General features: G+C 46.0%; 1 protein-coding gene across 3 annotated transcripts in view; it reads right to left on the bottom strand.

The window, feature by feature from the left end:
- The window catches only part of plxna2 (plexin A2), a 224,199-nt gene that overhangs the window by 13,230 nt on the left and 186,494 nt on the right, over positions 1–24,475 (bottom strand). For all 3 annotated transcript variants that reach the window (XM_034295893.1, XM_034295894.1, XM_034295895.1), the window contains exons 21-26: positions 24,060–24,202; positions 23,109–23,377; positions 12,088–12,154; positions 11,798–11,944; positions 11,249–11,408; positions 7,539–7,642 (exon numbers count right to left, since the gene is read on the bottom strand). In XM_034295893.1, the coding sequence (XP_034151784.1) occupies positions 7,539–7,642; positions 11,249–11,408; positions 11,798–11,944; positions 12,088–12,154; positions 23,109–23,377; positions 24,060–24,202 (890 nt within the window). The remainder of the gene's footprint in view (positions 1–7,538; positions 7,643–11,248; positions 11,409–11,797; positions 11,945–12,087; positions 12,155–23,108; positions 23,378–24,059; positions 24,203–24,475) is intronic.

Below are 24,475 nucleotides of genomic sequence, written 5' to 3'. Positions count from 1 at the left end.
CATCCAGAGGGGTGAACATACCAAGCAGCCACAGGCTCAAAGACCCCCCCCCCCCACATGATTCTATTTAAAGCAGGAAAAGAGAGGGATAAATAAGCTGCTGTCCCCTAGACCCTTCTCACTGTTAGCCCCTCTAATGCTTCGGCTAGGCCTCTCCCATTCGTCCACAGCTAATCACATGGCCACAAGATTTGTCTCTTTTCCCTCCTCTCTCACCTCTACCTCTCGGTCTTCTGCCTTTTCTTCCACTAATCTTCTAGCGGCCATTAGCCGGGGTCACAGATGAGGTCGGGGTAGAGCCTACAGCTAGCTCCAGCAGACAGAGCCTGGCAGAACCCACTCTAACAGCCACACTGGGATTCTCTGCACAACGGAGTGAAATGGGAAATGCTCTTTCGCAACTCTTCCGGCCAGCTCTGCATTATGAAGATCCCCCTCTTCCTCCTCCTGACCCTGACCTCTGTTCTCCACCCGAATGTTCTCCACCCGAATGTTCTCCATCACTACTGTGGTCGGTGCTCTCTTATTCCAATAATCACACAGTAGTGACATCATGTAGCGACCCATACTTTTCCTCCCTGTCAGGCATTGGACCTCTCCTCTACGGAACAGTCTGGAAGAGGGCTCCCTCTCCCTCTGCCATGAAGTCTGATAGAAGGGGCTGTGAGAGTGGAGGCAGAGATGAGCTCTGATGATAGTGTAAATGATCGAAGGCATGCAGCTTCGTCCTTCAGGGCTAATCCGAAGTGTGAGGTGAGGCTGATACTGGCCTGCAGGCGCGACAGGAGGCCAGAACTACCCAGTGATAAGACTCCCATCAGACAGCACCCATCCCGCCCTCGGCCACCCCCACCCGCCTCTATCTCCCATCCCCTGATCTCGTGGCTCCATCCTGGATTATGATGCTCATCTATCACAGGCTGGAACGGGCTGGGCTTTGGCTTAGCTATGCATAAGTAACTGAACGGTCTTTACTAGGACCCCGGGTGGGGTAGTATACTACATACAGTTTCTCAATTAACCTGAAGGATCAAAATGTAACACAGATCAGAAAAGCTAAATCGGACTACTGTGTAAACACTGTCTGACTGAATAGGGAACATTACAAGGTTCTGGAAAACATAAATATGGAATTTCCCCTTTTCTGGAACAAATGACTGTGGACCAAATAAATCTAGCGATGAACCAAGACCCTGCTCTTCACAGACTCTATAACCTATACTTAAAATCTAGGAGATAAGTCTCACAATGTGGAAAGCTGCTCGTGTGCTTCCCTCCATCAGGGTGGGGACACTGGTACCTGACAGTGGTAGCTGACTACTGGACAATTTCTAAAGTCGTATCTAGCTAAGCTTTTGGAATATTGGTAAATGTTCAGCTACTCTCCTTTCTGTCTTAACAGGCATTGACCCTGCAGTCCTTGCTTCCAGGGGAAGCTGTTTCCACCACCAGTGTCCCAGGAAAGAGAAGAACTTTGAATGGGCTGAGTGGTACAGTAGCTGCCCCTATGTAGGTGCGGAACTGCTAAGAGGCCAGCAGCGAGTGAACGAAGGTTTCCCTGTAGTTATATGAACAGTTCCCCTTGGTGCTCCATAGACAATGTTCTACATAATTTACATTAACACAGCAGCCTCTGCTCTAACACCACTGGACGCTCTTTTGACCACGCTGCCCTTCAATTTTTCTTTGGGCCTCTCTGCACGTAAGATGCTAGCAACATACTCTTCTGTTCACAAAGCCATGCTATAGAAACGCAAGAGAAACGTGAGAATACAGTATCTGACGGTTTTAGATCCATCAAAGGTGGCTTCTAAACTAGTTAAACCACTAGAATTGTATGCCCTAGAAAACCAGAGATTACACTTGAATGCCTTCTGTCTTTGAGGATGGGAGTATAGCTTCTACAATGCCTTCTGCCAATTGTAAGCTTTGGCATGGGAGTATAGCTTGAGAAAAATCTGCCCATGTTTAATGTATAGTTGTGTAGTAACATGTCGTTTGTGTTGTTGTATACACTATAGATGTTTTTTTGCAAAACATGTATTACATATATGGAGCACAATTGTTAAATACGATGTTCTCAATGTGTTTTTCTTGAGTAAATCAATTATCTAAATTGTTTTTATCAAACTAAATAGGAAAACTGTCTCAGAGCACATTGTGTGCTGAGAGTCGAATCCCACTCTGCTGGCGTCCTTCTGAACAGATGACTCAATCTTCTGCAATACCAGACACCAGTTATTAGACCCCATACCAACTGTCTTGGCTTATAAAGTAATCTTTGGCAAGTAGGGAAACATTCGCTTCACTATGGCTGCCAAAATGTTGATATAGATTTGCTTTTTCCGTCTGAGCATATTTTAAAACCGTGCATGTGGGATGTTGTTTGTTGAGGGACGAGCTGCTACACTAAATCAGATTGATGGAATGATACCTTTCTGCAGTTTGTAACTCCCCGTTGTGTCTGTCTCGGGGTGTCTAAATGAGTCCCCCTAATGCCCCAGTGCAGGTCATCTGTAGGCGAGGTGTGACACTGGAGCTCCTGGTGAAGTCATGTCTGTTCCTCTACGACACCACCGTAGCTGGACAACACAAGGTCAAAGCCACAATGGAGGCACAGTGACATTGCTCCAATGTCTTGGCACAGCAGCCAACTACACCACAGGAGGATTGGGTCAAGTGATTTCCTGGAGCCATTCTCCTCTATACTGTAGCTGTACCTCCAGAAAAAAAGTCTGAGAATTCACCTGAAAACCTGAAGCAAGGCAAGAGCAAAATCTCTATTCCTTTTTCAAAGATGCAATTCATTTAATTGCAAACAACTCAGGCAAAATGTGACCAGCTCCAAACAGCCGCCTACACACAGTTTAGCATAATTTCCTACTGCTATTTGAATTGCTCAACTTGCCCTGTGTTATGCTATTTAAGCCCACACTATGGAAACTGTCTGTTAGTGGGGCAACTCTGGTCCAACATTTTCTCCAGGCCTGGCTTTCCCGGTAACGGCTAGGTAATATTATTCAGAAGACAGAACTTTAATGGTCTCATCTCCTCAGAGGATGAAACAGATATGGAAAGAGAGAAAGTGGGAGGCGATAAGACAGGAAGCATGGACATGTATTGCTAAATACTAAAATAAATAGAGAAAAAGAGAGGTCCAAAAAGAAAATAGGATGGGGAGAGACAGGAAAGAAAGTGGAGACAAGAGGATATTGGAAGGTAAGAGACAGGAAGAAGGAGAGAGGGAAGAAAGGGAGAGGAGAGCAGAAAAGAGGATGGAGGGAGGGAGGCAAGGGACAGACAGGTTATGGCTAGGTTCTAAGACAGACAGACAGACAGAGCACAGACACATGGATGTCGATTAGTCAAGATAGTGGTGTACTGATAGAAAAAGAGAGTTAGAGAAGGACGGAAAGAAGAAGAGCGAGAGCCAGGGCAGTGCTGATGAAGAGAAGAGAGAGACAGAGAGGGATCCAGACTGGAAGACCGTAAGAGCTGTGCTGATGAAAAGAGAGAAGGAGAGAGATAGAGAAAGAAGAAGAGAGCAGGAGCTGTGCTGATGAAAAGAGAGAAGAGGAGAGATAGAGAAAGAAGAAGAGAGTAGGAGCTGTGGTGATGAAAAGAGAGAAGGTGGAGAGATAGCGAGGGATGGCGAGTGAAGAGAAAGTAGGAGGTGTGCTGATGAAAAGCTCCCTTTGACAAGGAGGAAGACTAATCAACAAAGAGAGATCAAAATCAGCAATCAGCCAGGCACTCTCCTATCTCATCAATCTTTTATCTGCTCTGCTCTGGCGGACAGTCTGAGTGTGTGTGTGTGTGTGTGTGTGTGTGTGTGTACGTATCTGGGAGTGAGAGAAAGTCTGGAGATTCAGTCCTCCTAAGCTCCGACTTGCAACGGTAGCTAATGAATAAAGATGCTACCATCCGTTTGTCGTTTGAAATGTTTTTCATGTTTTTAATTTCAGCTGGAGCAGGGGTAGGTGTGTCTCTTCATATCCATGTAAACGACCGTTTCCCATGTGGTACAGCAGATAAATAGCAGAGCTTCCCAGGTTGAAAGACTTCCATAAATGTCGATGCGTTTCCGTCTGAGCCTTGTTCTACATGGGAGAATTAACACGTCACGAGGGTGAGGTGCAATCATTCTGAAAATCAAAATATTATCCATGTAGGCCATCAAAACCCACACCCAGCTACCTGGCTGAACACAGGGGAAATGACTGAGCACACGGGAGGCCAAGTCCCCTCTCCTTCTCGTCCCTCACGTCGCCATCCCCAGGCTCTCTTGTCTCTACCCCCTGGCCCCCCACCACACAGCCAGCCTCGTGTCTCCTTTAGTGGTGTTGTGTCGTGTTAAGCCCCCTTTTAGGAGAACCTTACATCCATGATCAATACGCTAGCTTCAGATGTGATACTGAGCGCTGAGGATCGCTCCTCTAATGCCGTGTCTGTGCCCTGCAGCGTCACCCGTGGCCAATGAAGGAGACAAAGTGACAGAACAGAAGAGACACCTGTTGGAGGACACAAGCAAACAGCACCTCCTCCATCAGCGAGTACAGTACCTTAGATACTGTACCTAAGACACTGTACCTTTGAGAATCAGAGAGGCAGAATATTATCTTCTGGTCCTAGACTGTGTAAACACCAGTGGGGAACTGTCAGGGTCCTCTGCACCCTCAGAGAGGGCCTAAGGATAGATACAAATCTGTAAATATTATAATATGTAATTTTATTTTAATAGCTTTAATCAATGATTTCATCATTTTTCTTCTTAATTGTGATGATCTTCCTATTGAATTTCTTCAGTTTGTGTTGGAAAAAGAAGGGTTAATATCCAAGAGGAAAAAAAATATCCAATCAGAATTTTTCTTTGGTAGTCTGTGTGCACAAATAATCTAGCTAGGCTCAACGCTCATTGGCTAGGCCCTCAGGCTTTGAATAGAAGGCACCAGAAAATGTAATTGACTTCAACTAGAACAGCATTTTGGAATAGCAGTAGAGTCAACCAATCACAAATTGTTGTGTAATAGGTGGGACAATTGTAAGATGCCTCAAGGCCCTAAGTATATGTCACTAATTCAGAGCCAAATTTGTTTTCATAGGCTTGAGCCTAGCTAGCTGGCTAGCTTCTTGCAGTGAGTGTAAATACCTTTGGCCATGGCAAGACTGTCAGCTCTGACTTTGATCTCAATCGAAAAATTAATTATTTCAGATTTAAAATTGAAAGAGAAGCTATATGAACCTGCCATTGCTTATTTTATAAAGGACAGGAGAATGGAATACAATGTGCAAAATATTAACTTTAGATCACTAATTGTGTGATAAAAACAAAGATAATGATGTTGCAATTGGAAGTACTGGGTACATGATGACATTTCGAGTTGTGGTGCATTTTTTTTATTGTTGCATGCAAGAGATCACTGAATACTGTGCAACTTTTTTTGTGTCTGACAGCAGATACTGTCTGTGGTCTTGAAACTATGTGAGCAGTTGCATGGTTGAATTTATTCTGTCACTTTTTGAGTGACTGTTTGTTTTGGCAAATGTTTCTTTGAAATGACGCAACAGTATTTTCTTCTAACGTGGTTCCTGCTATCGATATTTGCAACCATTGTGTAGCCTATGTTTCCTGCTTCTGTGAGCCACACCCGAGGCGTGGCTTAGGACCGTTTGACTCTGTCATCAAATAATTGCTTATCCTACATAGGTCTGCAAAAGGAAGGTCTCAAGTCATGCTCTTTTATTCACAACACAGGCATCCGAGTTCTATCTATATGTATGACGTCAGATTGTTTTCCAAAACTTAGTGGGGGGGGGGGGGGGGGGGGGGGGGCAGAGAGAGGGTGAGTGGGGGGGGGCAGGGAGGGGGGGGACAGAGTTAGGAAAAAAGAGAGATAGAAAAAAAGAGAGATAAAAGAGAGTGGGAGAAAGAGAGAGAATACTAAGGCCAGTGGAAGAGCCCACAGAAGGGGGGGGGGGGCTGCAGACAGACAGGGGTCTGTCCTCTATAAAGGACACTAAGATATCTCCCTTCTAATAACACTGACGCTGAGTAAATGAATGTACTTCTCCTAGTCTCCATAGGGCCCGTGTAACAGAGTGCCCCCCTAGTAAGGCCCAGCCTGCCTCCCTCCATGACTGCATCCCCAGCCTGCCTCCCTCCATGACTGCATCCCCAGCCTGCCTCCCTCCATGACTGCATCCCCAGCCTGCCTCCCTCCATGTCTGCATCCCCAGCCTGCCTCCCTCCATGTCTGCATCCCCAGCCTGCCTCCCTCCATGACTGCATCCCCAGCCTGCCTCCCTCCATGACTGCATCCCCAGCCTGCCTCCCTCCATGACTGCATCCCCAGCCTGCCTCCCTCCATGACTGCATCCCCAGCCTGCCTCCCTCCTTGACCAGGTTTAGAGCTCTGGGCAGATGGTCTTTCCGTCTGAGTAATGGGAGCCTGATGACCCTCTGCACTACTGAAAGATTCATGTGCTCTGGAGAAGAAGCCTTCTCTCTTTACTCCTCTCTTGCGTACTGACAAACTCCCTCTCTCCCTTAGATTAGGCTCTCTCTCTTTCTCCCACTCTGCCTCGCTCTTCCCCTGTCTCCCCTCAGTCCCTTCCCCTCTCTCTCTCTCCCTCTCTCTCCCTCCCTCTCTCTGTCTCCCCGTATTCCCTTTCCCTCGCTCCCTCCGTCTCTGTGTCTCCCCTCACTCACTCCCTTACTCTCTCTCCCTCTCTCGATCCCAGTCTCCCCTCACGCCAAAACGGCGGCAGGGAATCTGCAGTTAAAATCGGAAGCCTCTGAGTGGAGGAAAGTTCAGCAAGGAGGGCTAATTGCCGCAGTAACAGGTAAAGGACAGTCTCGTCCCTGAGCGAAGGCAGAGGAAATATAGATAGCAGGAGTAGAGGGGCTCAAAGGAGTGAGGGGGTTCAAGAGAGATCAAGAGAGAGAAAGAGACTAAGAGAGGGAGGTGGTGTGAGAGAGAGAGACTACTGAGCTGTATTTTTCCATGAAGGACAATTTAGAGGAGGTGTCTCGTTCTCTCCACCCGCCACCTGCAAAATAATTGCCCTCTATTCTGTGTGTCATGCAGATCAGATCTAACCAGGCTAGTGAATTCTAATGAGAGTCTAGAGGAAGATGATACAACATCTCAAAGTCAAGGGCTGTTCAGCATTAAAGTTCACCTACAGTACAGTTGTATGGGCTACTGGGCTTGGGTCATTTCTATAAACTTCATTACTATATGTATAGAATGCCTGAATGCCTTCAACTCCACAGGGAGACTAGAGTGTATGGATACTGTATCATACTGTAATGGGATAAACCTAACTACAAAATAGTCTCTGTCTACAACAATAAAACACAAATATCAGGTACAATTAATAGTTAAGTATGTTAAGTATCATAAAACAGATCAGCTTCCTATACCTGTTCAGTGTATTATTTTGTTGAGTCTAGATATACATAACATAGAACAGTTCCCATTACCTACTAGTAGCCTACTTTGTTGAGTCTAGATATGGAGAACAGTTTTTGGTACCTGGTAGTGCATTAGTGTGTTGAGTCTCTTCCAGTCATTCTCTATCTTGGTGGTAATGTCCTCATCCTGCAGCACCACCCGAGCCATGCGCCCTTGACGCCATTCTGAAAGGGCCAGAGATAAGAGATGCTGTGTCAGTCACACTGCCAACGACACACACACACATACACAGTGCCAAAAAACACAACCACACACACAGACATACACACACACTCCTGTCAGCCACAGTGCCAAAAAACACAAACCGGCACAAACAAACAGACACACACACGTACATTTTAATATCAAAGTGAGGACCAGGGACATTTATAAAGTATTTCACCGAACCTGAAACCTAACCTTCACATTGATAATCTAGCCTAAATGCCCAAACTAACCCCTTATGTTAACCATAATCCTAAACCTAACCCCAAGTCGAACAGAGCTTCTTATTAAAGTGAAGACCTATAGCCAATGTGCATATAACATGGACATACACAATTGTTCTCTATCCTGTGTCATCCATTCGATGTTGAAGTATGATATTTCCATAATGCATATTTATATGATGTGAGATCAGTCACCTATAGCCAACTCAAACTAGTGAAAACACTAGAGTGGTTTACTAAACAATGCTACCAGCCTGAGAGACGGAGAATTTTTCTTTAAGCAAAACGAGATGCAAACTCTGAACACATTCTCTGACTGCAACTTCATTTTCCTCTGTGTCTCTGCAGAGAGGAGAGGCACACATCAGGAGCTTCCGAAGGACTCTGGAGAAAACACATTATCTAAATGAAGCCATATCAACAGCCATTCATTATGCTGTGGAGTTCTACAGACCCACTAAACACTCCATGTACGCTGTTAAGTTAGGGGACGAGAGGCATTGACATGCATTTTAATTAAACATTACGCACAAATTCAAGATGTATACATAGTCAGTCTCGCCAGCGTAAATGGCACTGGTGTCAGTGATTTGCCCTGACAGCGCCATTCGCACCTCACCCACGGTAGAGCTGGCAAGGGCAAGGTGGAAAAAACACGCCAAAGACAGACTTTCCCCAACATTACAGAAGAACTAAGAGAGACCGTTTCATCCATTAGAAGGAGGACGAAGAGAGACCGTTTCATCCATTAGAAGGTGGCCTAAGAGAGAAACAGTCTAGTCCTTTAGAAGGAGGACTAAGAAAGACAGTCCTATCCGTTAGAAGGAAGAATAAGAGAGACCGATATATCCATTAGAAGGAGAAATAAGAGACAGTCAATTTGTTTGAAGGGGGATTAGAGGGACAGTCATACAGTGGGGAGAACAAGTATTTGATACACTGCTGATTTAGCAGGTTGTTTTTTGACGGAATCAAAAACAAAAATCCAGAAAATCACATTGTATGATTTTTAAGTAATTAATTTGCAATTTATTGCATAACATAAGTATTTAATACATCAGAAAAGCATAACTTAATATTTGGTACAGAAACCTTTGTTTGCAATTACAGAAATAATAAGTTTCCTGTAGTTCTTGACCAGGTTTGCACACACTGCAGCAGGGATTTTGGCCCACCCCTCCATACAGACCTTCTCCAGATCCTTCAGGTTTCAGGGCTGTCGCTGGGCAATACGGACTTTCAGCTCCCTCCAAAGATTTTCTATTGGGTTCAGGTCTGGAGACTGGCTAGGTCACTCCAGGACCTTGAGATGCTTCTTACGGAGCCACTCCTTAGTTGCCCTGGCTGTGTGTTTCGGGTCGTTGTCATGCTGGAAGACCCAGCCACGACCCATCTTCAATGCTCTTACTGAGGGAAAGAGATTGTTGGCAAAGATCTTGCGATACATGGCCCCATCCATCCTCCCCTCAATACGGTGCAGTCGTCCTGTCCCCTTTGCAGAAAAGCATCCCCAAAGAATGATGTTTCCACCTCCATGCTTCATGGTTGGGATGGTGTTCTTGGGGTTGTACTCATCCTTCTTCTTCCTCCAAACATGGCGAGTAGAGTTTAGACCAAAAAGCTCTATTTTTGTCTCATCAGACCACATGACCTTCTCCCATTCCTCCTCTGTATCATCCAGATGGTCATTGGCAAACCTCAGACGGGCCTGGACATGCGCTGGCTTGAGCAGGGGGATCTTGCATGCGCTGCAGGATCTTAATCCATGACGGCGTAGTGTGTTACTAATGGTTTTCTTTGAGACTGTGGTCCCAGCTCTCTTCAGGTCATTGACCAGGTCCTGCCGTGTAATTCTGGGCTGATCCCTCACCTTCCTCATGATCATTGATGGCCCACGAGGTGAGATCTTGCATGGAGCCCCAGACCGAGGGAGATTGACCGTCATCTTGAACTTCTTCCATTTTCTAATTTTTGCGCCAACAGTTGTTGCCTTCTCACCAAGCTGCTTGCTTATTGTCCTGTAGCCCATCCCAGCCTTGTGCAGGTCTACAATTTTATCCCTGATGTCCTTACACAGCTCTCTGGTCTTGGCCATTGTGGAGAGGTTGGAGTCTGTTTGATTGAGTGTGTGGACAGGTGTCTTTTATACAGGTAATGAGTGGAGAACAGAAGGGCTTCTTAAAGAAAAACTAACAGGTCTGTGAGAGCCGGAATTCTTACTGGTTGGTAGGTGATCAAATACTTATGTCATGCAATAAAATGCAAATTAATTATTTAAAAATCATACAATGTGATTTTCTGGATTTTTGTACATGTAAGTAGGAAAACCTACAAAATCGGCAGTGTATCAAATACTTGTTCTCCCCACTGTATCCATTAGAAGGAGGACTGAGAAAAACAGTCATATCCATTACAAAAGGAAGACTGAGAGAAATAATAATATCCGTTACAGAAAAGGGACTCAGTAGGAAAACCTACAAAATCGGCAGTGTATCAAATACTTGTTCTCCCCACTGTATCCATTAGAAGGAGGACTGAGAAAAACAGTCATATCCATTACAAAAGGAAGACTGAGAGAAATAATAATATCCGTTACAGAAAAGGGACTCAGCGAGAAGGGCTGTGGAACAGTGATGGAGGGGGTGCAGTGATGGATGCTGGCACTGAGTGCATCCTGCTGGGGGAATAACTGATTTTATACTCTTTTCTACTTTATTACTTTGGGCCAGGCATTCAGATGCTACTCAAAGCACCTGGGCAATGACCCGACCCAACCCTCAGCTCTGCCCAAAGACCAAGGCACATGTTCCCTAGCGTTACCTAGGTGAGGGATGGAGGAACAGAGAGAGAAGCCTCCACCGTGGTCGCCAGCGTGGATCGATTGCGTTTAATACTGCTAAACAGGAGAACATTGGTTCTCTCTCTGCGCTGGTTTTAATGGACAGCAGAGGACACGATGGGGAAGAAGACACCCTGGCTGGAGGAGGTGACCCTGGCCGGAGTAGTAGGAGGAGGCCATGGCCCGGAGGAGTAAGTTGTGGGGCCATGGCTGGACAAGGAGGTAGAAAAGGCGTTGTTGGCACTCCAGAACTGGGCTGGCAAGGGTGGTTGGTAGACTGTGGAGTGAATTGGAACTGGCGTGCGGTGACTGTTTTGGGGGGACTGGTTTGTGGGGACTGGTTTGTGGGGACTGGCATTTGGGGGACTGGTGTGCGGGAACTTGCGTTGGGGGACTGGCATGGGGGGACAGGTTCACAGGTGACAGCTCATTCAGCCAGGCTACAGTAGAGTATATGTGTGAGTCTGTGTGTGTGTGTAAAAGTGTGTCTCTGTCTGTCTTACCCAGGTCCATGTCGACAGCACGGGGCCTCTGTGAATAGGGCATGTTCTTATAGCAGGCATCCAGGATCTTCTCCTTGACCTGAGTGATTGTATCACAGTTTAACACCTTCACTGCGATCTCAGGGCTGTTCTCATTGTCTGGGTTCACGCAGTTCAGGATCTGCAGCAGATGACAGGGAGACAGGGTGAATTAGGGCGTATAGTTGTCAGAGTGCATTTTGATGATGTGTGTGTGCGGGGTAATGAATGTGTGTTGATGGACGCTGTCATGATACTGACGGCGATCCCTAAAGAGAGCATTCTCATTAGCTTCAGCCCTGAGCTTTTGGAGACCATTTCCATTTCCATTTCGTTCCCAAAATCTAATGTCACACCCTGGGCTCTAAGGTCCAGCTCTGACAGGACATTAACGGAATAATGAACCGAGGTTCCCGTCAGGCCAATCAGAGCTAGGGTTGTCATATCCTGCCAGTTTGCCCTGCTCTACCCAGGACACACAGGGAAGAAAAAAAAAACATGATGGGTGTGTGTGTACTGGCTGGTACTAACCAGAGTTTTGTACTCTATCTGCTGTCGGATGAGTTTGTCCTCACTGAGGGAGTAGCGAGCCTCTCCTGTGATGGCGTCTATGGGCCCTTTCTCCATCTGCTGTTTAATGGCACAGTACAGCATGAACAGGGGCTCGCCAGCACACTCCTGGACAGAACAGCATGGAGAGGGCCAGGGCAGAGGGAGGCAGACAAAATAATTGGATTAGCAGAATAAAAACGTGCCCGGACTGACACTTCTAAAAAACATGGTAAACTATAACGAATGAACTAGAGGAGGGCTGAACTCACCTTCAGGAATTTGTGGAGAAGGAAAGCAAACCAGTTGGTGAGCATCTTCTCTGCAACCGATTCCGTTCTGAAAAAGAGAGAGAGCATTTTTCTTTTGTTTAGATCGCCATTCACCATATCCTCTGAAGCTGATTAGGCTTTTCCAATAAGGTCTCAGGGGGAATCTGAAAAGGTTGGAGGGATAAAACTGGACTTATCTAAAGAAAAAAACAAACAGTAGAAAGAGAGAATAAGAAAGAACAAAAAGCGGGTAGACAGCAGTGGTTAACGAGCATGAAAAATAGATGAAAGGGTTACTCTCTCACACACACACATACACACTCTCTCACTCACAATCTTTCTGTCCCTCTCTCTCCTCCAGAGGACCAACAGCACAACTGAATACCAACACAGCAATGCTTCATCTTCTGAGAGCTGGGCTAGTCGTGCCAGGAAAGCACAAACACACACACACACACTGTTCCACCTCAGAACCCCTCCTGTCTCCAAATCACCAGCCTATGCTTTAAACCCTGATTTACCAAACAAATAAACACAGTTTCTGACTATTGGCCAGCTGTGTTATAGACTGACTAAGTCATTGCCTCTGCTCCCACCAGCCTGGACAAGCTAATAGCCTATCGTCCACAATCAAAACACATTTAAACAAGCTAACAGTGTGCTAACAGTGCATGTTCCTGACTACACAGAAAGCCCACATGATTTTACAATATTTTGTCTGTCCCCTGATGAACCCCCACCACGGTCCCCCGTTCCAAGCCCCCCCCCACCACACCGCCATCAGCTACATGGTCATACAGGAAGGAGCCTGTTGCCAATTTACTCGGTGGGAGCATAGCAAATGACCCTCTTAATGCATTGGGAAATGACTATGATTATGCTGGGTTGTGGGCAGGGAACTAGTGGTGGGCTGAAACAGTGTAACAGTGCTACAGGGCTGAGCTGAGGCGAGGGATTAGCTAGGATAAGAATAACAAGCTGCTATTTAACACACCCATCTACACAAAGCATGGAGAGCCAGACAGGCAGATTGACAGACAGGTGGAAAGACAGACAGGAACACAGACAGACGGGCAGTGATGTGAACAGAGCCAAGACGATTATACCTATTCACTCTCTCGACGGAACTGAAGGGAGAGATTCGCAATTAGCGTAAGCGTTATTATGGGGTAATTGAGCTAGCTAGCTTGTCGTTGTGTGAAGAGAATACCATGAGACGACGGTCACCCTGACCACCACTGTCTGCCCAACAGATGAGCTCGCACATCTCAAACAGAGGACACTGAACCTGGACTGCTGAAGCTAACAAGTGTAACACTTCATTGTGTCTTGGAAAGTATCTAAGAGATTTATTTGCATGTTTTTGGTTGAGCTTGATGTGTATTTGATGTGCGGTTGATTTGGGGTGGAAGTGGATGCTTTCTCCAGGACATTAGAAACACATTATTAACACCACTAGATGATCCAGTCTCAGTCGTGATGCGATGTCCTCTAACTCGGCTCTTGAAGCAGACCACTATGATTTCTTTCTGTGAATAAACCAGGCTGAGGGAAGAGGTAGTTTAGTTTGTTAAGCCAATTTAAGCATCTGGATGACAGAGAAGAGGCACTACTGACAGCTGACAGAGTGTATGACTGTGCCCTCTAAAGACAAAATGTACCATCTCTCTCACAAGCCCACACATACACACGCACACACACAGACAGACACAAACAAACATTTGTTTTTCTATTCTTGTGGGGAGGTGAGACCTAAACCTGATACAAGAAACCGTGTAACTCTATCCACTAATGCGAAACCTAACCCTTTTTTGTTTTACAAACACACAATCACTACCAAAATAAATTACTTTAGTTCGACAATCATGAGACTTTTGTACTGAACTGTGTGTGTGTATATATATATATATATATATACACTCACCTAAAGGATTTTCAATTTCTGTTCAATTTCTCATTAATGCAATTATCTAATCAACCAATCACATGGCAGTTGCTTCAATGCATTTAGGGGTGTGGTCCTGGTCAAGACAATCTCCTGAACTCCAAACTGAATGTCAGAATGAGAAAGAAAGGTGATTTAAGCAATTTTGAGCTTGGCATGGTTGTTGGTGCCAGACGGGCTGGTCTGAGTATTTCACAATCTGCTCAGTTACTGGGATTTTCACGCACAACCATTTCTAGGGTTTACATAGAATGGTGTGAAAAGGGAAAAACATCCAGTATGTGGCAGTCCTGTGGGCGAAAATGCCTTGTTGATGCTAGAGGTCAGAGGAGAATGGGCCAACTGATTAAAGCTGATAGAAGAGCAACTTTGACTGAAATAACCACTCGTTACCACCGAGGTAAGCAGCAAAGCATTTGTGAAGCCACAACACACACAACCTTGAGTCGGATGGGCTACAAAAGCAGAAGACCCCACCGGGTACCACTCATCTCCACTACAAATAGGAAAAAGAGGCTACAATTTGCACCAGCTCACCAAAATTGGACAGTTGAAGACTGGAAGAATGTTGCCTGGTCTGATGAGTCTCGATTTCTGTTGAGACATTCAGATGGTAGAGTCAGAATTTGGCGTAAACAGAATGAGAACATGGATCCATCATGCCTTGTTACCACTGTGCAGGCTGGTGGTGGTGTAATGGTGTGGGGGATGTTTTCTTGGCACACTTTAGGCCCCTTAGTGCCAATTGGGCAACGTTTAAATGCCACGGCCTACCTGAGCATTGTTTCTGACCATGTCCATCCCTTTATGACCACCATTTACCCATCCTCTGATGGCTACTTCCAGCAGGATAATGCACCATGTCACAAAGCTCAAATCATTTCAAATTGGTTTCTTGAACATGACAATGAGTTCACTTTACTGAAATGGCCCCCACAGTCACCAGATCTCAACCCGATAGAGCATCTTTGGGATGTGGTGGAACGGGAGCTTCGTGCCCTGGATGTGCATCCCACAAATCTCCATCAACTGCAAGATGCTATCCTATCAATATGGGCCAACATTTCTAAAGAATGCTTTCAGCACCTTGTTGAATGCCACGTAGAATTAAGGCAGTTCTGAAGGCGAAAGGGGGTCAAACACAGTATTAGTATGGTGTTCCTAATAATCCTTTAGGTGAGTGTTTATACTCACACCAATCAGCCATAACATTATGACCACTGACAGGTGAAGTGAATAACACTGATAATCTCATTATCATGGCATCTGTCAGTGGGTAGGATATATTAGGCAGCAAGTGAACATTTGGTCCTAAAAGCTGATGTGTTTGAAGCAGAACAAATGGGCAAGGGTAAGGATCTGAGCGATTCTGACATGGGCCAAACTGTGATGGCTAGATGACAGGGTCAGAGCATCTCCAAAACTGCAGCCCTTGTGGGGTGTTCCCGGTCTGCAGGGGTCAGTACCTATCAAAAGTGGTCCAAGGAAGGAAAAGCAGTAAACCGGCGACAGGGTCATGGGCGGCCAAGGCTCATTGATGCACGTGGGGAGCGAAGGCTAGCCTGTGTGATCCGATCCAACAGATGAGTTACTGTAGCTCAAATTGCTGAAAAGGTTCATGCTGGTAGTGATATAACAGTGTCAGAACACACAGTGCATCGCAGTTTGTTGCGTATGGGGATGTGTAGCCGCAGACTAGTCAGGGTGCCCATGCTGACCCCTGTCCACTGCCGAAAGAGCCTACAATGGGCACGTGAGCAACAGAACTGGGCCACAGAGCAATGGAAGAAGGTGGACTGCTCTGATGAATCATGTTTTCTTTTACATCACGTAGATGGCCAGGGGCATGTGTGTCGCTTACCTGGAGAACACATGGCACCAGGATGCACTAAGGGAAGAAGGCAAGCTGGTGGAGGCAGTGTGATGCTTTGGGCAATGTTCTGCCGAGAAACCTTGGGTCCTGCCATTCATGTGGATGTTACTTTGACACGTACCACCTACCTGAGCATTGTTGCAGACCATGTGCACCCTTTCATGGCAACGTTATTCCTTGATGGCATTGGCCTCTTTCAGCAAGACAATGTGCCCTGCCACAAAGCGAAAAGGAACACAACGAGTTCAAGGTGTTGACTCCAAATTCCCCCATCTTTGGGATGTGCTGGACAAACAAGTGTCCAACAAGTGTACAACTGATCCATCGAGGCCCCACCTCGCAACTTACAGGACTTAAATGATCTGCGGCTAATGTCTTGGTGCCAGATACCACAGAACACCTTCAGATGTCTACTGGAGTCCATGCCTCTTTGGGTCAGGGCTGTTATTACACAATATTAGGCAGGTGGTCATAATGTTATGGCTGATTGGTGTGTATGTATATATATAAAATGGATCCTACACTGTTTCCATGCTGAATAAAGCAACAAATATTGTGATTTTAGACGAAGTGCACAAACCATCCATAAACCATGGCTCTCCTCCACAGATAAGTGCCCCCCTCCTTCTAATTACGCACCCCCCCCACCCCCCACACACACTCCTCCATTCAGACAGAGTGGAGTGCGTATGGAGGACTTAATGGAAGCTATTAAATCTTTTAATAAGCTCAGCAAGTCCCCGTAGAAGGAAAGTCAAATAAAGGATTTTGTGCGGGGGCCGTGTTGGAGCCCCTTAATATCTCTATGTCTTTCAATGGTTTAGTGAGACTCCTCCCTCCCATCACCACCCCTCCACCGCCCTCCTACACCCCATCACCACCCCTCCACCTCCCTCCTACACCCCATCACCACCCCTCCACCTCCCTCCTACACCCCATCACCACCCCTCCACCTCCTTCCTACACCCCATCACCACCCCTCCACCTCCCTCCTACACCCCATCACCACTCCTCCACCTCCCTCCTACACCCCATCACCACTCCTCCACCTCCCTCCTACACCCCATCACCACCCCTCCACCTCCCTCCTACACCCCATCACCACCCCTCCACCTCCCTCCTACACCCCATCACCAATCCTCCACCTCCCTCCTACACCCATCACCACTCCTCCACCTCCCTCCTACACCCATCACCACCCCTCCACCTCCCTCCTACACCCCATCACCACTCCTCCACCTCCCTCCTACACCCCATCACCACCCCTCCACCTCCCTCCTACACCCCATCACCACCCCTCCACCTCCCTCCTACACCCCATCACCACTCCTCCACCTCCCTCCTACACCCCATCACCACCCCTCCACCTCCCTCCTACACCCCATCACCACCCCTCCACTTCTGTTGCTGGTTTAGTCGAGTTTCATTAATGAATATCAGGATTTCTATGGGTACAGTTCATTATGACGGTGTTGATGCTGGTTGATAGGTTGGGGGAGGGGGGTGTTGGGGAATGTCTTTACAGTGGGCTAGTGCTAAACACAACATTGTAGCACCCTGACAACCCATTCAATTCTAGCAGCGCTCCGCATGGACAGGAATCTCATTAGAAAAATGCTGAAGAGAGAGGAAAAAAAAAAAACAGCAAGAGTGAAAGCACTTAAGGCAAAAGAAAATGAGCCACTACGTTCTGTTGTTCCATTTTAAAATGTAGTGAGAGGTGGAAAAAGAAAAAAAATACGACTGAAAATTATGAGGGACAGAGGATGGAGTGAGAGATCAATGCAACAGAACCAGGTTAGAGGATCATTATAAAGGACAGAAGAGAAACCCTAGACATTCTATTTCTATATATTTTTTTCTGCTTTCAAACCTTTTTGTCAAAACCATTAATGCTAAACCAAACAACTGACTAAAAGGTTTAAAAGTACATAAATAAATTCTAACAGGAAAGTAACTACTTTAAAGTTCTCAGATTGACAAAACGATGACATTACGCTCAGAAAGCTTGTAGGGGAAAATGATCTGGTGTTTGTGCAGTAGACTCTTATGGGTAGACAGACTCCAGTAAAAGTCATGGATGGGAGAGATACTTTAAGACCTGAAATAGGCCTATTGATTTGGAGGACATATTGTATTCTCAGATTCTAATATGAATCATAAGACCACATGTGGATAAACTTCAACCATAAAACCTCTATTGGGATTTGTTCATGTACGATTGCCTATATTTCTGACCCATGCGTGAATCTGTGGGCTCGTAACTTTGGATTTGTTGATGTCCTAATAGGATGTAGTTGGGGTTACTGTCTGGAGTACAGAATGTAGACTGATGTAAATATGCAGTATAATAAAATATACACATAAGGCCTTTGGCAGTCAAGAGAACAAACCCGGTAAACCATAACTGGTTCTGGAAACGTTCCCCAGCACGTTTATCAAGTTGCAGCAAATGTTCTCATAACAGAAAAACTGTAGCACTGATAGTCACGCCCACAGAAAACATTGAGCTGATTCACCTCACAGTATGTGGCATCAGCACGTTCTATACATTGCTTCACTATATTGTAGGAAAGCCCATAATGAGAATGTTTGGAGAATGTGTGTTCTATGCTAGTTATTTAATGAGCTGCACAACATTTTAGAGAATATTAGAATATTCCACGGTATTTAAGAATAATGGTAATAATACAAAAAACTATCAATCAAAAATCTTCTTTAAATGTTTTTGTACTGTTATCTATGTAACACTATGTAAAATCCCAATCTTACGTTTTGGGAATGTTCCTGGTTTGCTGGGCAGCCACCCCCTCACTTTAGAGATAATATAACCCCAGACAAGAGCCAAGGCCAGGTGTGTGGGTGTGGGTGTGTGTAAACTCTGTGCCATTCTGTTGACTTTTTCCATAATGTACAAAATGATTTGTTTTTCAACCGAGCTCACACTGGCCTGAGGTTAGTGGTCTCATTATGCAGTTCTACTCCATGCCGTTGTGCTCCTGCTCGGTCGTACCCTGAAAGACGTACGGCAAGGTGGAATGGTAGGTTTCAGTAGTCAATATATCGTATTTAAAGGTTACATTTTGCCATTGCAACACAAGTTTGGCAACAGTGAACAGAGTGAAAATGTTAAATTACTTAGCACATCAACAAAGGATATAAAATAGTAAAATAGTAGCGGATGGTAAATTATTAACCTACTGACGTGAAGCTGGTATTAGATGCGTGAAGAGAAAGACTTCTGTATGAGCGGGAGCAGAGTAAATGTTAATTACGGTATGAACATGCACCCCAGATGACCCAGAAATGCCTTTCATAGATCACAAATGCCACAATAACTGGTGTCCATCACATCAAGTTACAGCTTCTCCATCTCCTCCTTGGCTCTCTCGTCCTCTCCCTCTGCTTTTTCTTTGTCTCTATCCTCTACCACTCTTCTCTCTACTTCCTCTCCTGTTTACCGAGCACTAGCTATCCATCACTCTTTTCTCCCAGGTTACAGGGCACTAGCTATCCATCACTCTTTTCTCCCAGGTTACAGGGCACTAGCTATCCATCACTCTTTCCTCTCCAGGTTACAGGGCACTAGCTATCCATCACTCTTTTCTCTCCAGGTTACAGGGCACTAGCTATCCATCACTCTTTTCTCCCAGGTTACAGGGCACTAGCTATCCATCACTCTTTCCTCTCCAGGTTACAGGGCACTAGCTATCCATCACTCTTTCCTCTCCAGGTTACAGGGCACTAGCTATCCATCACTCTTTCCTCTCCAGGTTACAGGGCACTAGCTATCCATCACTCTTTTCTCTCCTGTTACAGGGCACTAGCTATCCATCACTCTTTTCTCTCCTGTTACAGGGCACTAGCTATCCATCACTCTTTTCTCCCAGGTTACAGGGCACTAGCTATCCATCACTCTTTCCTCTCCAGGTTACAGGGCACTAGCTATCCATCACTCTTTCCTCTCCAGGTTACAGGGCACTAGCTATCCATCACTCTTTCCTCTCCAGGTTACAGGGCACTAGCTATCCATCACTCTTTCCTCTCCAGGTTACAGGGCACTAGCTATCCATCACTCTTTTCTCTCCTGTTGCAGGGCACTAGCTATCCATCACTCTTTTCTCTCCTGTTGCAGGGCACTAGCTATCCATCACTCTTTTCTCTCCTGTTACAGGGCACTAGCTATCCATCACTCTTTTCTCTCCTGTTACAGGGCACTAGCTATCCATCACTCTTTTCTCCCAGGTTACAGGGCACTAGCTATCCATCACTCTTTCCTCTCCAGGTTACAGGGCACTAGCTATCCATCACTCTTTCCTCTCCAGGTTACAGGGTACTAGCTATCCATCACTCTTTCCTCTCCAGGTTACAGGGCACTAGCTATCCATCACTCTTTTCTCTCCTGTTGCAGGGCACTAGCTATCCATCACTCTTTTCTCTCCTGTTGCAGGGCACTAGCTATCCATCACTCTTTTCTCTCCTGTTGCAGGGCACTAGCTATCCATCACTCTTTTCTCTCCTGTTGCAGGGCACTAGCAAACGTGGCAGTATATTTTCACAATGGAGCTTTCTGCCATAGTTGGGCTCAATAATGAAGGCCCCAATCAGAGCTGCTGCAGCCCAGTCAGATCCCTTTGCTGTCAGAGAGAGAAGGCTGTTTAGCCATCTTCAGCTCCCCGTGCTCCACGCCACTTAGCCATGCCACTACACACCTCACACTCCCACTAGAGGCTGGCCTGCCCACATCTGTGGTATACACACACACACACACACACACACACAGTATATGACATGTGTGGGAATACCTTGGGGCAGTATCTACTATTACTATACTACTATACATGTTCTGAATGACGCATGTCTCTTTATATTGTGTCCTAAGGTTTGAGTAGGTTGCCCCTTGCAATGCAGATTTTGTGGGTCGGGATGCATCCGGTCCATGCACGTAGGGTGCAGCACAAATCAAACACTATGCCCTACACAATCTACTTATTTTGGCCCATACAATCTACTTATTTTGGCCTTTAGGTCTCTGGTTAAAGTAGTGTAATATCTAGGGGAAATAGAGCCTGTCAAATAGCCATACACACCACCAGGAGAAAACACCTGTACTATTTCATAAATAATGGGTCATGGGTCAAGAGGCTCAAACAGACAGGCTAAAATGTCTGGATATTAAATGCAAATTGTTGAGCTGCCATGATAGCAGAACAAAGAGAATTCCACAGAGAGGGAAAATAAAGCATAGGGTACACACATGTACACACGCACACTCACACACAGAGTGCTGTCCTCCTCCTCAGCCATCCAGGACAACGGAAATGCTCCATTTCACCAGGAGGAACTCGGCAAAAGGATCTGCATTATGACTCAGATCTTTCCTGTGTCCAAGCCAACCGTATGTGTCACAAGAAAAAGGAACAGAAAAGCAGCTGCATGTAAAATCGGTAATCCTCTAAAATCTCTTGAGGAAAATGAGCGCTTTGCCCCAAAACTAAAGGGACATTCTGTCCTGCAGGGCACACCAGCCGGATTACATCGTGGCGTCCTTAATGACATCACTCCACGGGAAGCACAGGGCAGCCGTGGCGCCTCAGACGGTCCGATTAAAACAACGCTGCCGCCTAATCCAGGTGCATTGACCTCAGCCTGCCCCCTCTCACTCAACCTGAAACTCCCATTCAGTCACCGGGGCCGGTCACACAATACTAGACCTTGTATTAGCATCTGAATACGTGTCTAGATTATTCTCTGCCTGTCCACACACAGCGGGGCTGGAGAACAAGGAGGCCGTCTCTCCCACTGGGCTTAGGACAGTTCTGCTGGTCACCTGCTAAAGTGTCCACACATGCACAAAGCAGCCATGGTGATGCCACCATTAAGTTTAGAAAAAAAGAGATTTTAGGCACATGGACCTCGGTCCTGAGGAGAACAATCTAGATGGGAGACAGAAGGAGAAAAGTAACGTTGAGCTGCTGCTGAATGTTTTATGAGGAGCCAGAGCTCAGAGGATAAGTAAGACTGACAGTGGTACCACAGGGTACTCTAAGACTGAGAAGAGAGAAAAGGACTTGGGGGGGGTGTGTACAGGGACGATGAGACCATCTCTGCAGAGCATTCATAGGATATTTTTCTTGTTAATCAAATTAATCTCTTGCCATTGTAAATTGAAGTACTTATTCTTCTTCTTTATGAATGGAATCAATAGTGGCTGATGAATGTGCTGAATATGCTGATCCACTTGATCATTCATCTTTTATGAACATCCTCCTCTCATGCTTTTCAACCTCCGCTATCTCAACTTCCCCTTCCAGAATGCCCACAGCAGTTGTGCGTATGTGTGTCAGTATTTGGGAACAGTGGACCTCATGTAGTTCAACTCCATTTTGCAGTAGCTTGAAGTAGTGGAACTCAATTCTAATCAAGGCTTTCAGTATGAAGTCAAATGGGGGAGGGGGGGGGGTGTATGGCCGAAATACTATGGCTAAGAGCTGTTCTTGGAACACCTCACAGAGTCCACAAACTCCAGAGATGCCTTATCGCAATTGTAAGCTAACCCTAACCCAATGCAATTACAACAGTAGAACCACCTGGTTTATAATGACTTTCTTAGGGTTCAGCTAGCTACAGTCATTTCCTTTCTCTTTCATAATACCTAGTTCTCCCTAGAAGCAGCTTTGTGTACAAGAGGTAATTTCCCATTCTGTTACAATGCATAATCTTGCAATTTGCAGTCTACAACATATCAGATTAATATAACATTGTGAACATTTTTGAAAAACAAGTTAAATAGATCCAAAGTAGCTTTAGTTAAGTAAACTGTCTTTTTCTTAAGGTAGCCTTAGTTTACTAGCTACATTTCTGTGAAGTCATTGGTAGGTTGGTCACCCAGATTCGGCTGCAACTTGCCCAACATTGATGTCTATGTGTGTGAATCGATCTGTGTTAATATACTGAATACAGTTGATTCTGATTCGTAGATGCATAAAATGTGTATGTTTATATGGATGTGTGAATGCGTGTGTGCATGTGTATATTTGTGTATGTGTGTAGCAGCATATGAATGTGTGCATTTGTGTAGTACAGAACTGTGCAAAAGTCTTAGGCACCTGAAAGTCAAAAACCTTGAATAAATGTGTAAGACTTTTGCACAGCCCTGTTTATGAATGTGTGTGTGTGTAGCAGTATATGAATGTCCTCTACCTGCGCAGCAGCAGTTTGGGGTGGTTCTTGCTCTCCAGGTTCTTCTCGATGAGGTCAGACAGCAGGTGTTTGAGTACGTCGGTGGCATACTCCAGTTTGCCCTGCAGTGCCGTCATGATGAGGGACGCTACGTTGCCACGGTCACGCATGGAGAAGGAGCGCTGGAGCTCCAGAGTTCTGATGAAGGTTAGCAGGAACACCTTGTTGTTGATGAGCTGAGCAAAGAGTTTCAGAGCCTTCTCCGTGTTCAGCTGACCGTTTCCTGACACCTACACACAGGACAGGGCAGGGTTAATACTACCACAAAGCACTCAAACTACATTGGCATATTTTTTAGTTCTGAGTGTGTTCAGTCAGTCTAATCCCAGGAGGTCTCATGTCACCAGCCTTGAGTGTGTTTAGTCAATCTATCTCCAGGAGGTATCATGTCACCAGTGTTGAGTGTGTTCAGTCAGTCTAACCCCAGGAGAAGAGGTCTCATGTCACCAGTGTTGAGTGTTTTCAGTCAGTTTGACTCCAGGAGGTCTCATGTCACCAGGGAACGGGCCATTACCCAGATCATTAGTCCTGATGGAGAAGCTGCTGGTGGGGTGAATAGATGCGTGCTGGGCCCCAGTACCAGGGCCTGTGTGTGGGTGTGAGTCCAGAGGGCAGAGGCAGGCTGGTATTAGTCAGCCCCTGGCGCAGCGCTGAACATGGAAGGCTTGCTGCAGGGGGATTCATGTGGATGATAGCATTCTCCCCCTCTCTCTTCCACTTCCCCTTCTTTTTCTGTCCATCCCGTCTCCTTTTCTCATTACTCTCTCCCTTGGTGTCCTCCTCCCTTTACTCCCTCCCCTCATCATGTGGACTTCATCCCTTCACTCTCTCCATCCCTCACTTTCTTCCTCCCTTCACTCTCCATCTCTCCTTCTCTTTCTCTCTCATTCGCGTCCTTCTCTGTGGGCATACCTCCAGTTCTCTGAGGACGGGGTGGTCCTCGATGCCAGGGAAGAGGACCCTCATGGCGTACGTCCTGTAGTCTAGGTGTGGAATCCCAGCTCTGTCCAGATCACTCGTCAGCTCATTGATGTCTGTCTGCAGCTCAGCAAAAGCTGGAGGAGACGGGAGCCGGACAGTTAGTGTGGATCGACTGACATCTACCTGGAAACCATCAGAAACAGACCCTCTCTAATGCATTAGTATGGTTGCCCAGTATCTATGGCGACCCAGACACAGAATCACTATATCAAAACCCACAGCACACCTTGTGGAAGAAAAACTCAATAGCTATTCCTCTTGAAGAAATAAAAAGCTCTCTCTAAAACACACAAGAACACACACACACACACACACACACACGCGCGCCCTTCTGGCGGCCAGTAAAT

This window comes from Esox lucius, chromosome 12 (assembly GCF_011004845.1).
Source record: "Esox lucius isolate fEsoLuc1 chromosome 12, fEsoLuc1.pri, whole genome shotgun sequence".
Lineage (NCBI taxonomy): Eukaryota > Metazoa > Chordata > Actinopteri > Esociformes > Esocidae > Esox > Esox lucius.
Note: the sequence above shows the minus strand (reverse complement) of the source record. Positions and strands in the feature narration are given on the sequence as shown.